Source organism: Penicillium atrosanguineum (genome assembly GCF_028827265.1).
Source record: "Penicillium atrosanguineum strain IBT 20685 chromosome Unknown utg000005l_segment0_segment0, whole genome shotgun sequence".
Lineage (NCBI taxonomy): Eukaryota > Fungi > Ascomycota > Eurotiomycetes > Eurotiales > Aspergillaceae > Penicillium > Penicillium atrosanguineum.
In genome coordinates, this window is record NW_026623137.1 from 1,589,393 (window position 1) to 1,603,354 (window position 13,962).

Here is a 13,962-nt window from a genome sequence, read left to right on the forward strand (position 1 = left end):
GCTGCCCCAAAACACCAAAAAAACTGACCGACGCAGGGGTCGAACCTGCAATCTCTTGATTCGTAGTCAAGCGCCTTGCCATTGGGCCAGCCGGCCTTGTTGTTGAAGAACTGGGTGAAAATTTGCATAATGAGTGGGGCTAACGGGTGGGCTCGGCTGCGGTGGTGCCAAGATGCGGATGGACGGATTGGGATGGGTTCTAGAATGGGGAACGTGGTTCTGAAAATGTCATGTTTTTATTATAAAGTCTTTGAGGATATGTGATGTATGTCTAGGTCAGTTCTCGATGCACAACCTTGGAGAGGTTCTGTTTATGGTGGGATATAACGACCGAGATATATATTGGCAGTCGTTTTCCAAGGTTCAGTTCTTGAACACTCATTCCCTCCAAGAAAAGATCCGGAACCTACTGGCTTTTAATCTAGTAGTTGGTACGAAAGCCAGCAATTGCCTCATCCGATACAGCATGTATGAACACGTGACTATCAATAGCCAATATTAAATTTACAGAATGCACGTCAAATTAAAGACGCAAGCCAACGAGACGTGACCCCCTGAGTTACTCCATCAATGGCTGATTGATCCCCACTTAGTCGGTTCGATCGGGGCAATATTCTAAATTGTTTCCATCCGACCACGGAGGCTAGCTCCGTGGGGATTCTAGTGTTCAATTGTTTCTGAAGAAGCATGTTTATTGAAGGTCGCTGCGAGTGTACCCACCGTGGAGATTCGTATCGATAGGCAAACTGCCATGAGCGTACAAAGGACTCCTTTCTGGATTCGTACTAGACCGGGGCACGCGGGAAAGCACCTGCCAAAGGAAATGCCGGCAGGGATTCCAACGGCATACGAGAACCTACACCGTCAGAGATTACATCCAGGTCCGGTGTCATCTCCCAGCGAAAAGAGCCTCGTGAAACCAAGTGAAACTAAAGCTGTGGACGGTGGCCGGGAAATCCTTCCTATCTCATGAGCATCTTCTACGTACACTGTACTCGGTACTTCGATGCTCAGCCACGGTGCTAAGAGTGAGGCTACGATAAAGCCCAGACCCGTCCACGGCCGAGCAAGACCCGGCCCCACGGGAGCGGATCGATGACTAGTACTCTGCTCCGAGTGGCCGTGCGGACGTGGACATGATGAACCACCCGATATACATACAGCAATGGTATCTCCGTAGTTTACATTGTCTCTTAGCCCAATTTCAAAAGAATCGACAGCGATCGACTCGGACTCTTCCGAGCCCGGTGTTGGGGCACCGAGTTCGGCAGGACAGACTGAACCCTTAACATCCCGAACCGGGAGAACCCGGCAGCGGCGAATTCGGGCTTATCTATCGCCAATGAACAAGCGATCGGATACCAAGCAGGCTAACCCGATGCGGGATGATAGGAGTACCCACTCGAGAACTTTCCGAGCTTAGTTCTGTACTAATCAATTTGAGTAACTGAATGTCATTCCCTCCCGGTGGTAACGTTTATCTGCGACCAATCACAGGCCCGATAAGGCCGCATCAGTCGTCCAATTGCCAGCCTTGGATAGTCAATCGTCCTGTGCTGTTATCGCCAGTGTTCCTTGCAGTCTCCGGCGAAGTGCGAGGCTCTTTGTAGGGACAGGAACTCCGTCGGTCAATGATAAGATAGAGACTCTAAAAACGTGGAACAGTTTTAGAGCCAGTATATATAGACCTGCGCCTGCGCGCCTGCAGAGAAATGGGGTCGGGGCTCCAGGACTCCAGGACTCCAGGGCTCCATGTCTCCATGATTTCCCCGGAGTGGCCGTCACCGGAGAACGAACGGGTAGACGGAGTTTCTTAGGCTGTTTCGAGCCAAGACCATTCTGGTTTTAAGACCCATGGGCCAAGGCAAAAGGCAGCCTGTCTCGCCACCTGTGCGGCCATCGGGGCCGGGATCTTAGACATGGATTTCATGATGATGATTATGAGCGCTGATTGATTATATTTTTTTTTTTCTAGAGACATGCAATACACTTATTTTGACTGGACAAGAATGGGAATTCTGAAGATGAAGTAACTATAGGCATTAGGGTTTGGCCAAGGGTTCCCAGGTTTTTTATCGGGAGCTGACACCGATTATCCCATTGCTATTGTCATAATCTTTTTTTCCCCCAAAGTTCCACTGCAGAACACTCGACAACCTCCCATTTTACCACTTAACCGCGCCTCCCCCGGTTTAATTCTCCTGCTTGAAACTGTCTAGCTCCTCGGTTCCCACAATTCCCCTGCGTTGCCTTTTATCGCGCCCGAGATTACTTTTGCCAGGTCCGATTTCAGGCCTCAAGTGGAGACCGTCGATCCGACTTATCTCTGGGCCTCCACGCCCTTTTTTATACTCAACCTTCCCCCGTGGCGACTTTCCACTCTCCACTCGATTCTCTTCTCTTCAACTCTCTCCCTGCCACAGTTGCAGGTTTCCCTTACCCTTAAGCATTATTCTTTCGACCTTCGACTCGACATCCCTACACTCCTGCCCTGCATTCCATTCCACTCAGCACACGCGAGCTCGTGAGAGCTCCTCGGCTTCATCATGTCGACTTTCAACGGGAAACAAGACTACGCCCCGGACTACGCGTCCTACAACTGGATCGGTGCTCCGGCCGACTATTCTCTCTCGACTAACCCGGACCTGGGCGGTGATTCCCGTACGTGCTCTCGTCCTGGACTAACTGCAGTGGTGCACTTTGGCTCATCGAATTCCTGAACAGGCACTGAAAACTTGAACAAATGGTTCCAATCGGGTGACCAGGCCTATATCATCGTGGCCTCGGCCATGGTGATGGTCATGATTCCCGGTCTTGGTTTCCTATACTCCGGTCTCGCTCGCCGAAAGTCCGCCCTGAGTATGATCTGGGCGTGTATGGCCTCTTTCTCGGTCATTACTTTCCAATGGTATTTCTGGGGTTACTCTCTGGCTTTCTCTCCGACTGCGACCAATGGATATATCGGGAATTTGCGAAACTTTGGCTTGATGAAGACTCTGGCTGATCCTAGCCCTGGTTCGCCTTTGATTCCCGGTCTTCTTTACGCTTTCTATCAGGTACTTTCGAGCTGGCTCATTTCCTCGCTGGACGTTGATCTAACTCGCTCTAGATGCAATTCTGCGGCGTGACTGCAGCTATCGTTATGGGAGCTGTCGCTGAGCGCGGTCGCCTTCTCCCCGCCATGGTTTTCATTTTCATCTGGGCCACTATCGTCTACTGCCCTCTGGCCTGCTGGGCCTGGAACGTTAACGGCTGGGCTTACAAATATGGTGTTATGGATTACGCCGGTGGTGGTCCCGTCGAGATTGGCTCCGGTTTCACTGCTCTTGCCTACTCGATGGTTCTCGGACGCCGACAGGAACGCATGATGCTTAACTTCCGCCCTCACAACGTCTCCCTCATCCTCCTCGGTACCGTCTTCCTCTGGTTCGGCTGGCTCGGCTTCAACGGCGGTTCCTCCTTCGGCGCCAACCTCCGCGCTACCATGGCTTCCTGGAACACCAACTTGACCGCTGCCTTCGCCGCCATAACTTGGGTTCTCCTCGATTGGCGCCTCGCCCGCAAGTGGTCCATGGTCGGCTGGTGCTCCGGCACCATCTCCGGCCTCGTTGCAGCCACGCCAGCCTCCGGCTTCATCTCACCCTGGGCCAGCGTAATCCTCGGTGTCGTCACCGGTATCGTCTGCAACTACTCCACCAAAATCAAGTACTGGATCCGCATCGACGACTCAATGGATGTTCTCGCCGAGCACGGAATCGCCGGAATCGTCGGTCTCATCTTCAACGCTCTCTTCGGCGACGACGCCATCGTTGGCCTCGACGGTGTCAACACCGGCACCGGTGTCGGTGGCTGGGTAATTCACAACTACAAACAACTATACATCCAAATCGCCTACATCGTCGCAACAGCCGCGTATGCCTTCGTCATGTCCGCGATAATCGCCTACGCCATCAACGCCATCCCAGGCCTGAACCTGCGCGCCTCTGAAGAAGCTGAACTCCTCGGTATGGACGACGACCAGCTCGGCGAGTTCGCCTATGACTATGTCGAAGTCCGCCGCGACTACCTCGCTTGGACCCCGCAGAAGCACGATCAGCTCGAAGACGGCCACCACATCCCCGACGAGCAGCGCTACGGTATCGGCGAGCACTCTGAGATGATGTGCGGCGGCAACCCACCCACCGGTATGATGCTCGAGGGCCACCCTCCTAACGGAGAGAGTTCTCGTGGAGGAAGTGAAGGCGACATGGGCATGCATGAACCTAAGATTTCGGCCGCGCCCCGCCAGGTTGCGGAGCACCAACCCGCTCACACGAATATTCATGCACCTATCGGGAACCAGCCCGTTATAAGCGAGAAGGCAGAGTAAACATTGTAACAATGTTTCTTGTTTCTTTATTCCCTCCACGACCTCAGCATTCCAGCCTCTATTTTTTCGATTCGCATTGTTCGATATCCCTTGAGCGTGTTTTGTTTTCCTCTTCGTCGGATGCCTGGGGCTTCCTTTTCATATTCATGTATACCTACCTATCCACCTCCTTTACATCTTCGAACTTCTACCATCTCGATTCCCATGACCTGTCGTGAATAGTACGGGAAAAGCACATCTGTTTCTATGGACTGGACAGGACTGGCGTTTTTTATCTGGATCGGAGTTATATAATGTTTTTTTTGCTCCGGTGGAGCTTTGGCGGCGGAAGAGGATACCAGTCATTATTATGCAGTATAGACAATTCTGATTAGAATTTTTTTTGAAAAGATCATTTCTAACGTAGTTTCCGAGTCTCTTTCGAATACTCATCTTGATTGCTACTTGTCTTATCCATCGACACGGTATACCTTTCTTAAACAAGACTGGCTTATAGAAACACGTCAGGACCTCGGTATTATCTACAGCTGAAATTTCAAAGCACCCCAATTCTATGTAACCAAGACGATATACGAATATGATTCAAATGTATGCAATGTAGAAAAAAACACCAAATCCCTCCCAGGGGCTATCTATACAATTCGCCCTTCAAATCAAAGATTACCCCCTCCTAACACAAGTCCTAACCCTCACCCTCTCTTCCCTACTCAATTTATCAACAACCTCAGCCGCCTCCCCACCCCTAATGACCTCATCCCACTCATCCTCATCCATACTCATAACCAAGGTCATCTGTACACACTTGGCGAACGTCTCCCTATGCCTATACCTCCCCGGCGCACCAGACCCAGACCCAACATCCACAGCCGCACTAACTAGACCGGCAATATCTCTTTCAAGCCTCGCCGCTCCAAGCGGGTTAATCCGGCCTTGGTAAGACCATATCCTCTTCTCAAGAAGACGCACGAAATACGCCACTGTCACGGTTAAGAGACGATCGAATGCTTGATGTGTAAGGATCCGGGATAGAGGAAGGAGGAGCTCTGTCCAGCCTGTGCTGAAGCGGGGACGGACGATTTCTTTATTGTTTTCATCTGTGTACTCGCCCTCTGTGTCTTCGGGCATGTATTCGATATCACGGAAGGCATCTGCGAGGATGGGACGGAGTCGATGTTTGATTACGTTGTTGAAAATGACTTGGATTCCGTCTGAGAGGAGGTCGGAGACTTTGGACTCAAAGGAGGAGCCTAGGGAGTGTAGGGTTTGCGCGACATGGAGGGCGGACGCGGGAGCAGGGAAGAGGGCGAGGAGGTGGTCTGTGATATGGGGTTCGGAGTCAGGAGTGAGAGGTTGTCTTGCGCCGGTGTTGTTTTGGACGATGCGGCGGATGTAATCGACTCCGATGTCGAGGTTGTTAATTTGGACTAGGAAAGAGCAGATTGTCTGTTCGGGGGGTTGGCCGCCTTGGACGGCGGCGCGGGGGTAGCATTCGTCGCGCATTTTGCGTTGGGTCATGCCTATGAAGTCGGAGCCGAGGACGCGGGAGAGGGTTGGGACGACGTTGGTTACCACTGATTCTTGGGAGGTGGCGAGGGATTGCTGGATCACTTTGTTGACGATGTACATTATGTCGTCCACGGCGGAGGTGATGTGGGGTGGGTCGGCTCGTAGTGGTGTTTGGAGGTTCAGGTTTAGGCCTGAAGGGGACTCGTCCAGTTGGAAGGCCTTTTCTACTGATCGACGGAAGAAGAATGTTGTCATGGCGTTGAATGGAGATACTAGGCGGTCGTTGATCTTGTGTGTAAGAGGTGCCTCTTGCAAGAAACTGGGCAGAGTGTATCTGCCGTCGTCGTCTTCGGGTTCCTCATTTGTAGGGGCCTGTGTTGTGGTTAGTATTGGTCCGTGGATGGAAATCAAGTGGTATACTTACATTGCATGTATCTGCCAAGAACCGGCAGTATAGAGACCACCGACCAAGCATGATAGCCATTTCATTCAGGATACCATCGATTTCCTTCATGTCCACCCCTTCATCCTCAGTGGCCGCATTGGCACCCGGGGCCGGAGACTGTGTACGAGCTGGGCCCGTTCGCTGGGCAGGTAGGAAACTCTGCACCAAGAACGTAAAGGCATACGACTTGATGTCCATCAATTTGCGATCGACATGCCTCTCATCACTCCAGGTGTCTAGAATGATGCCACCCTGCACGTCGGCCTCGACCTGAAGTCGTTCAATGACTCGTCCCATCTTCCTTGGACCGTAGTGTCTTTCAACAAGTCCGCCGTGACCATCAATGATCTGTGCGATATGTTCAAAGAGCTTTGTTAATGCATTGGCGTAGAAGAACCCATCTTTGTGAGCTCCAGTGCTAGCATTCAGGTTTCCACGAGCCCGAGCTGCCACACCCTGACAGACGTAGCGACCATAGACATCCAGACCAACCTCAGACCGACCAATAAGGGGGAATAGCTTGAAAAAGCGAGTGATCTTGGCCCCGTCGCTCTCCTTCACGGCCTTGTCAAACTCGCGCAGGAACAGCCCGCACAGCGACTCGGCCGCATTGTCCAGTGTAACACTAGGTGAGTCAGGGACCTCAGCCGTCGGCACCATCTCAGCTGCGAAAGCTCCATTGACCACAGTCGGTGGAACTTGCGCAGCGCGGTGCAAGTAACTGGCCGCGGTCTCCCAGTCCTGGGAAGCACCCATTGACCCCGAGACACCCAATGCGCACGCCTTGAGCTCCGCCACTTGCTCCACCACCTCCAGTGTAGCCTTTACCCGAGCCTGTTCGAGGTCGAGTCTGCGCACTGCGCTCGAGATTCGTTCGGCGGTCCTAGCGGCCTCAGAGAGCATTCCATGGCTAATCGATCGCGTGGTGCTAGTCTGTGTACCGATATTGGCGCGCATGAGATCTAAGCGGCCCAGTTCTCGAGAAAGGTCCTTCTGCGAGGTCACCAGGGCATCGAGGCGGGCAGTTACGGCCGCTTCTTGATTGTGGAGGTGGGACAAGGCGGCCTTGATCTCGGCGACGGAGCTGGCGTTGAAGATATCGGTTCGTGAGGAAGCTTCGGCAGAGTCCGATTGATCCGGGAGCGGCGACGATACATGGCCATTGGCCGTGGCCTGTGACAGGGCCATGCTGGGGTACGCGGGGAGTGACTTGTTGATGCCAAATACGCCAGTTGTAGTCCCCGCGGGCGGTGAAGGGTCGGGCCTTTTTTTTTTTTTTTTACTCGATTAGGAGCTGAGGGTTTGATAGCAGATAAAGATGGTGTATTAAATCTGCAAAGAACATTGAACTTGCATGAATGCGCTTTTGAGTGAAGTTCAAGAGTGAATTATTTGTCTGTAAAGCGATAAAAGGGCCGGTGCGACTCTGATGGTGGGCAACATCATTCACTCCACCACTTCTACTTCTCTACCACTTCTCTCTCCATCTCCAATCACTTTGAACGTCAACGATCTACTGTCTCGAACCGAGCCAGGAACGAACCTTCACGGTGGGACGACGGCACAAACCCCGGCATCAGCCTCGGCGTCCCGGGCGCCAGCATCGCATCATGGGAAACGAAGAGTCAGCCATGGTGAGCGACTCCACTCACCCCTCGGTGTTGGAAGCTCGCAATATCGACGGAATTGCCAGATATGTTAAGAAACACAATGTTCAGAATATTGTGATGATGGTAAGTGAAGTTCCCAACCCTGTATATACAGAGAAGCTAATTTGACACAGGTAGGAGCGGGAATAAGCACCTCAGCAGGCATCCCGGATTTCCGATCACCAGAGACGGGACTCTATGCCAACTTGGCTATGCTGGACTTGGAAGAACCTGAAGATGTATTCGACATAGGTTTCTTCAGACAAAACCCGAAGCCGTTTTACGCCTTGGCGCGTGAACTCTACCCCGGACGCTATCGCCCAACCGTCGCACACGCCTTCATTAAATTACTGCATGAAAAGGGCCTGCTATTGAAGCATTTTACTCAGAACATCGACTGTCTTGAGCGCCAGGCGGGTGTTCCTGGTGACAAGATTATTGAAGCGCATGGCAGCTTCGCTACACAGCGGTGCATCGACTGCAAGGTGCCCTATCCGGACGATGAGATGCACGAGATTGTTGAGAAAGGCGAGGTGCCGCTCTGCAAGGAGTGCGGCGGTCTGGTCAAGCCCGACATTGTCTTTTTTGGTGAAGCCCTTCCCGAGAGTTTCTTTCAGAACCGCTTTCTACCAGAAGAGGCGGACCTTTGCATTGTGATGGGGACTAGTCTTTCGGTCCAGCCATTTGCCAGTCTCCCCCAAATGTGCAAACAGGGAACGCCTCGCGTGCTCATCAACATGGATCGCGTTGGGGGTTTGGGATCACGACCGGATGATGTTCTTCTACTAGGTGATATTGATGCAGGTGTGAGGAAGTTTGCTAAAGCTATGGGCTGGGATGAAGAATTGGAGGCTCTCTGGGAAGAAACCAACCCGGATCCGAAGTCGCGTGAAGCCGAGGATGCCTCTCCCCAGACACGGGACGAGCGGCTCCAAGACGAGGTCGATCGGCTCACAGAGGAAATTGAGCGGACTGTGGGGATATCGAATGCCTACGAGAAGCGCGTGCGCGAGAAGCTGGAGTCGAAAGACACCGTTGAATCTGGACTGGCGCATGTATTTCCACACTTGGCGCGCAAATCCCGTTAGATCAGTGAAACGGGGCTCACACCGCCCCGCTCTGCTTCAAGGGAAGGGAGAGATCGGAATGAAGTGAATGAAACGCAATAATGACATGTTGACAGTTTGAAAGATGGGGTAAGCTGTAGCATAGCGACGAGATTAAGAGATTTGATTTGTCGGAAGCCAAGGAGCCAACAACAGGGCGAATTTCGGGGTGAAGTGGGTAAAGTTGGTCAGTTGCTAAAGTTGTCCACCGCAGCCAAATCAAGCCAGGCGATCGTTGCCCCACGTCTCCCTCATATCGTCATCCTCCCCTCCTCGTTATTCTCTTCTCTACTCTACATCTTCATTACACCTTCATCAGATACATTCACCATGGTCGGAGTTGGTCCTAAGCAGCCGCCGTCCCGCAAGGGTGAGCTTGATTCTGTGCCAACAAGCTTTCACTCGTTAATCGTTTCTAGGATCGATGCACGAGCTGCCGCAAAATCTTCTGGAGCACATCAAGAAATTCGAAGAGGTCTTCACTGTCGACGCAGCTGAACTTAAGAAGGTCGTGAAGCACTTCGTTAGTGAGCTTGAGAAGGGTATGCCCGAGCCCCGCGTCCGCCGGTTCCGCTTCAAGGAGCTAACAACAACATAGGTCTTACGGTCGAGGGCGGCAACATTGTGAGACCCCGCGCATCCTAATACATCCCACACATGAACTAACCAATCCTCAAGCCCATGAACGTGACCTGGGTTATGGGCTTCCCCGATGGTGAAGAGCAGGGTACCTACCTTGCCCTTGACATGGGCGGCACCAACCTGCGTGTTTGCGAGATCACCCTGACCGACAAGAAGGGTGCCTTTGATATCACCCAGTCTAAATACAAGATGCCGGAGGAGCTCCGAACCGGTACCGCCGAGGAGATGTGGGAGTACATCGCCGACTGCTTGCAGCAGTTCATTGAGTTCCACCACGAGAACGAGGACTTGGCCAAGCTACCCCTCGGTTTCACCTTCTCCTACCCCGCCACTCAGGATTACATCGACCACGGTGTTCTTCAGCGCTGGACCAAGGGCTTCGATATTGACGGTGTCGAGGGCGAGGATGTTGTTCCTCCTCTGGAGGCCATTCTGAAGAAGCGGGTATGCAATGCTCTAGGAACTTGTTGGTCCAATTGCCTAACTCTAACTCCAATCTCATAGGGCCTGCCCATTAAAGTTGCTGCTCTCATCAACGATACCACCGGTACCCTTATCGCCTCTTCCTACACCGACCCTGATATGAAGATCGGCTGCATTTTCGGCACTGGTGTCAACGCCGCATACATGGAAAACGTCGGCTCTGTGCCCAAGATTGCTCACCTGAACCTCCCTGCTGATATGCCTATTGCTATCAATTGTGAATACGGCGCCTTCGACAACGAACGCGTGGTTCTCCCCCTCACCAAGTTTGATGAGATCATTGACCGGGACTCGCCCCGCCCCGGCCAGCAGGCCTTCGAGAAGATGACCGCCGGTCTGTACCTGGGTGAGATCTTCCGTCTGGCTCTCAAGGACCTCATCGAGAGCCACCCTGGCACTATCTTCAACGGCCAGAATACCGACAAGCTGAACAAGCCCTACCTGCTGGACGCCTCCTTCCTCGCTGCCATCGAGGAGGACCCCTACGAGAACCTGTCTGAGACCTTCGACAAGTTCCATAGCGAGCTCGGTATCCGTCCCACCCGGCCTGAGCTGGAGATGATTCGTCGTCTGGCCGAGCTGATCGGTACCCGTGCCGCTCGTCTCTCTGCCTGCGGTGTCGCAGCCATCTGCACCAAGAAGAAGATCGAGTCCTGCCACGTCGGTGCCGACGGCTCCGTCTTCACCAAGTATCCCCACTTCAAGGCCCGTGGTGCCCAGGCTCTGCGCGAGATCCTCGACTGGGCTCCTAACGAGAAGGATAAGGTTGACATCATGGCCGCTGAGGATGGTTCCGGTGTTGGTGCTGCTTTGATTGCTGCTCTGACTTTGAAGCGCATCAAGGCTGGTAACCTGGCTGGTATCCGTAACATGGAGGACATGAAGACCCTTCTCTAGATTTTCCGGGTCGATAGTTAACGAATTTAAAAAGAATTTACAAGTTATATGAATGAACTGGCGCGCATTGAAGTTTCGCTCGACTAATTGAATTAAAGGAGCTGGTAGGCTGATAAATTAGAATTGAGTGGCATGTTTCAAAGTCCATGTTAGTCCTACCAGTGGACTTGTGATGATGAGATTTGAGAAATTGGGAAGTGACGTAACTGCATCGAGGATGCCGATCAAATTGAGGTACGGTGCTTTAGGCCGAGGTCTCCTCCAATCTTTAGTCTGATCTATATGTTTGATCTCTCCATGATCGAATGCATATCCCTTATTTCAGATAAAATCCAGTCAAAGTTATAGATAGCAAAGAAGAAAGGACCTATAGCCAAGACCGCAATCAACTGCAGCTCCGAGTTCTTCTCTTGCAGCTACTTGTTATAGACTACGACCGCCTTATTCCAGTCACCAATCTAAACCAGCAAATTTCACGAACTTAAACAGAGAACCGCTCGTAAAGACACAAAAACACCTCGGAACATATCCGACACGAAGCCAGAAAGGAGTTCAGACCTTCTCCAACACGCAATCGCCGCATCGATGTCGTGATCACCTCCACCTTCCGACAACCTCTCACCCTGCAATTCTCCCACCTGCCCCTACAAACTAAACTCAAAGACAAATAAACTAGCCTTAAGCGACCCGTAGATTTCTTCAAAACAGGAAGTCCTCAACTACGATCCCTGTACCGCCTCCACACTCCCATCTCCCTACCGAATCATGTCGTCCAGAAAGGCTTCAAAACACCTTGTCATGCCCCTCTGACAAGACAGATTTGGCTTGATTCTTCTAGCTCCCCTGGCATGTTTTATGGGGACCATGGCGTGCAGATATGCTCCACAGGCTTGAGCTGATCTTGATTATAAAGACCCGTCCTCCCAGTTCCTGAAGGGATTTTGATGCCCCGAGCTACTACTTGACTGGAAAGACGAGATGCCAGATCTCGAGAAAGAGATTGAAGCCACGGCATCACCTACTAATTCCACCGCGGTTTCGTCGGATCGAGATGACAACTATGCATTCTATCGCCAGCATCAAGATATCGAGTACACGCCTGAAGAGGCGAAGAAGACCTTGAGGAAGATTGATCGCCAGTTGATTCCGCTGTTATTCGTCATATATATGATTCAGGTATACTGAGCTGTCTCTATCTCGAGTGCCTTGCTAACACGCACAGTATCTGGATAAAAATAGTATCAATTTCGCGTCCGTCTATGGCCTCAAGGCGGGGACGCATCTTACGGGACAAGATTATTCATGGCTCAGTATGAGTTTCTGCAGTTCCATACATGGAAGAATCACTAACACGCATATTTCCAGGTTCGATCTTCTACTTCGGCTACCTAATCGCACAATGGCCAGCCGGATTAGCCTTTCAGAAGCTACCGGTCGGCAAATTCCTAGCATGGACAACAATCGGTCCGATCCCCTAAACTCCCCAAGATTGTCAAACCATCTAACAGAAACAGTATGGGGTGGTCTCCTCATGACAACCCCGGCATGCCACAACTTCGCCGGAATAGCCATAAATCGCTTCCTCCTCGGTCTCGTCGAAGCGGTCGTCAACCCCGGCTTCATACTCCTAATGAGCATGTGGTATACTTCGAAAGAGCAGCCCCTACGCCTGGAAGCGTACTACTGCACGAATGGAATCGCGACCATGTTCGGCGGGTAAGAATCTCAATCGCGAGTCTTAGTTCTAGTTACATCTACTGACCTAACAGACTTATTGGCTACGCTGTCGGACATATCCAAAGCGCCCTCCCTCGATGGATGTACGTATTCCTTATCTTCGGTGCCTTTTCAATCGTCACTGGTATCTTCGCGCTGTGGCTTCTACCGGATCTTCCCTCAACCGCCAAGTTCCTTACCGAGCGACAAAGGGTCATTGCTGTTGATCGCGTTGCGGTTAACCAACAGGGTGTGAAAAACCATCAGTTTAAGTGGTATCAAGTGTGGCAGGCTGCTCGGGATCCGAAGACCTGGCTTTTATTTGTTATGGCCATTGGGGCTCAGGTGCCGAATTCGGCTTTGACGAGTGTGAGTTTCGGTTTTATCCATCGCTCATTTAAAAAAGATACTGACGGAGATATAGTTCACGTCCATTATCGTCGGTACTTTCGGATTCGATACCCTCGGAACACAATACCTCCAGATCCCCGGCGGAGCAGTGAATTTCTTGACTCTGATATCCGGAGGCTTTGTCGCAACGAAATACAGCGATAAATTCCATTCGAGATTTGCGTGCATGGTTGTCGCCAATACAGTCTGCATCCTCGGTTCGGGGTTATTAGTCGGTCTTCCGGACTCGAATAAGTGGGGTCGTCTCGTCGCACTTTGGTTATGCTATTTCCAGGGATTGGGCTTCAGTATGAGTTTGACTATAGTCAGCTCGAATGTTGCGGGATATACTAAGAAGCAGGTCACGGGTGCCTTGTTATTCACTGGGTACTGCGTTGGCAATATTATTGGGCCGCAGACTTTTAAGGAAAGCGAGGCGCCAGGGTATCATAGTGCTTACACTGCGTATGTGATGTTACCTTTTGAATTGTGGTATCTTTTACTGATGTGTTCTACAGGATGCTTGCCGGGTATTCGGTCAAGTTGACCGCTATCCTTATTCTTTATGCCTATATGTACCTTGAGAACAAGCGACGGGATCGCGCGGCACTTGGGGTTCAGGGGAGTGAAGAGGATGGCATTGAAAATGGGATGTTGGATCAGACGGAGATTGATAACAAGGCGTTCCGATATGTGCTATAATCGTGTTTGAAGGGCGATTCCAATTCGGGCTCTTTGATGGCACAATTACTGCTCATT

At 51.7% G+C, this 13,962-nt stretch overlaps 6 protein-coding genes across 6 annotated transcripts; 5 read left to right on the top strand and 1 right to left on the bottom strand.

The window, feature by feature from the left end:
• Positions 1–2,546: 2,546 nt before the first annotated feature.
• Positions 2,547–4,369, top strand: N7443_006853 (ammonium transporter; the record flags this gene model as incomplete). The annotated part of the gene is made up of 3 exons (XM_056886909.1): positions 2,547–2,661; positions 2,725–3,056; positions 3,110–4,369. 3 exons carry the CDS (start codon positions 2,547–2,549, stop codon positions 4,367–4,369), a joined length of 1,707 nt encoding a protein of 568 aa, XP_056740558.1.
• Positions 4,370–5,029: 660 nt separating this feature from the next.
• On the bottom strand, positions 5,030–7,529 carry N7443_006854 (Golgi transport complex subunit COG4; the record flags this gene model as incomplete). Its single annotated transcript, XM_056886910.1, has 2 exons — positions 5,030–6,247; positions 6,300–7,529. Coding segments are annotated over 2 exons (2,448 nt in total), but the record flags the coding sequence as incomplete, so codon positions are not given.
• Positions 7,530–7,930: 401 nt separating this feature from the next.
• N7443_006855 (SIR2 family NAD-dependent protein deacylase) lies at positions 7,931–9,057 on the top strand (the record flags this gene model as incomplete). Its single annotated transcript, XM_056886911.1, has 2 exons — positions 7,931–8,053; positions 8,104–9,057. The coding sequence occupies 2 exons, from the start codon at positions 7,931–7,933 to the stop codon at positions 9,055–9,057; spliced, it is 1,077 nt and encodes a 358-aa protein (XP_056740560.1).
• A 348-nt stretch (positions 9,058–9,405) lies between these two features.
• On the top strand, positions 9,406–9,673 carry N7443_006856 (uncharacterized protein; the record flags this gene model as incomplete). The annotated part of the gene is made up of 2 exons (XM_056886912.1): positions 9,406–9,445; positions 9,495–9,673. 2 exons carry the CDS (start codon positions 9,406–9,408, stop codon positions 9,671–9,673), a joined length of 219 nt encoding a protein of 72 aa, XP_056740561.1.
• Positions 9,674–9,756: 83 nt separating this feature from the next.
• Positions 9,757–11,097, top strand: N7443_006857 (uncharacterized protein; the record flags this gene model as incomplete). The annotated part of the gene is made up of 2 exons (XM_056886913.1): positions 9,757–10,161; positions 10,222–11,097. The coding sequence occupies 2 exons, from the start codon at positions 9,757–9,759 to the stop codon at positions 11,095–11,097; spliced, it is 1,281 nt and encodes a 426-aa protein (XP_056740562.1).
• A 978-nt stretch (positions 11,098–12,075) lies between these two features.
• On the top strand, positions 12,076–13,905 carry N7443_006858 (putative MFS transporter; the record flags this gene model as incomplete). Its single annotated transcript, XM_056886914.1, has 7 exons — positions 12,076–12,273; positions 12,320–12,407; positions 12,463–12,561; positions 12,612–12,813; positions 12,867–13,182; positions 13,238–13,668; positions 13,722–13,905. 7 exons carry the CDS (start codon positions 12,076–12,078, stop codon positions 13,903–13,905), a joined length of 1,518 nt encoding a protein of 505 aa, XP_056740563.1.
• Between the last annotated feature and the right edge of the window lie 57 nt (positions 13,906–13,962).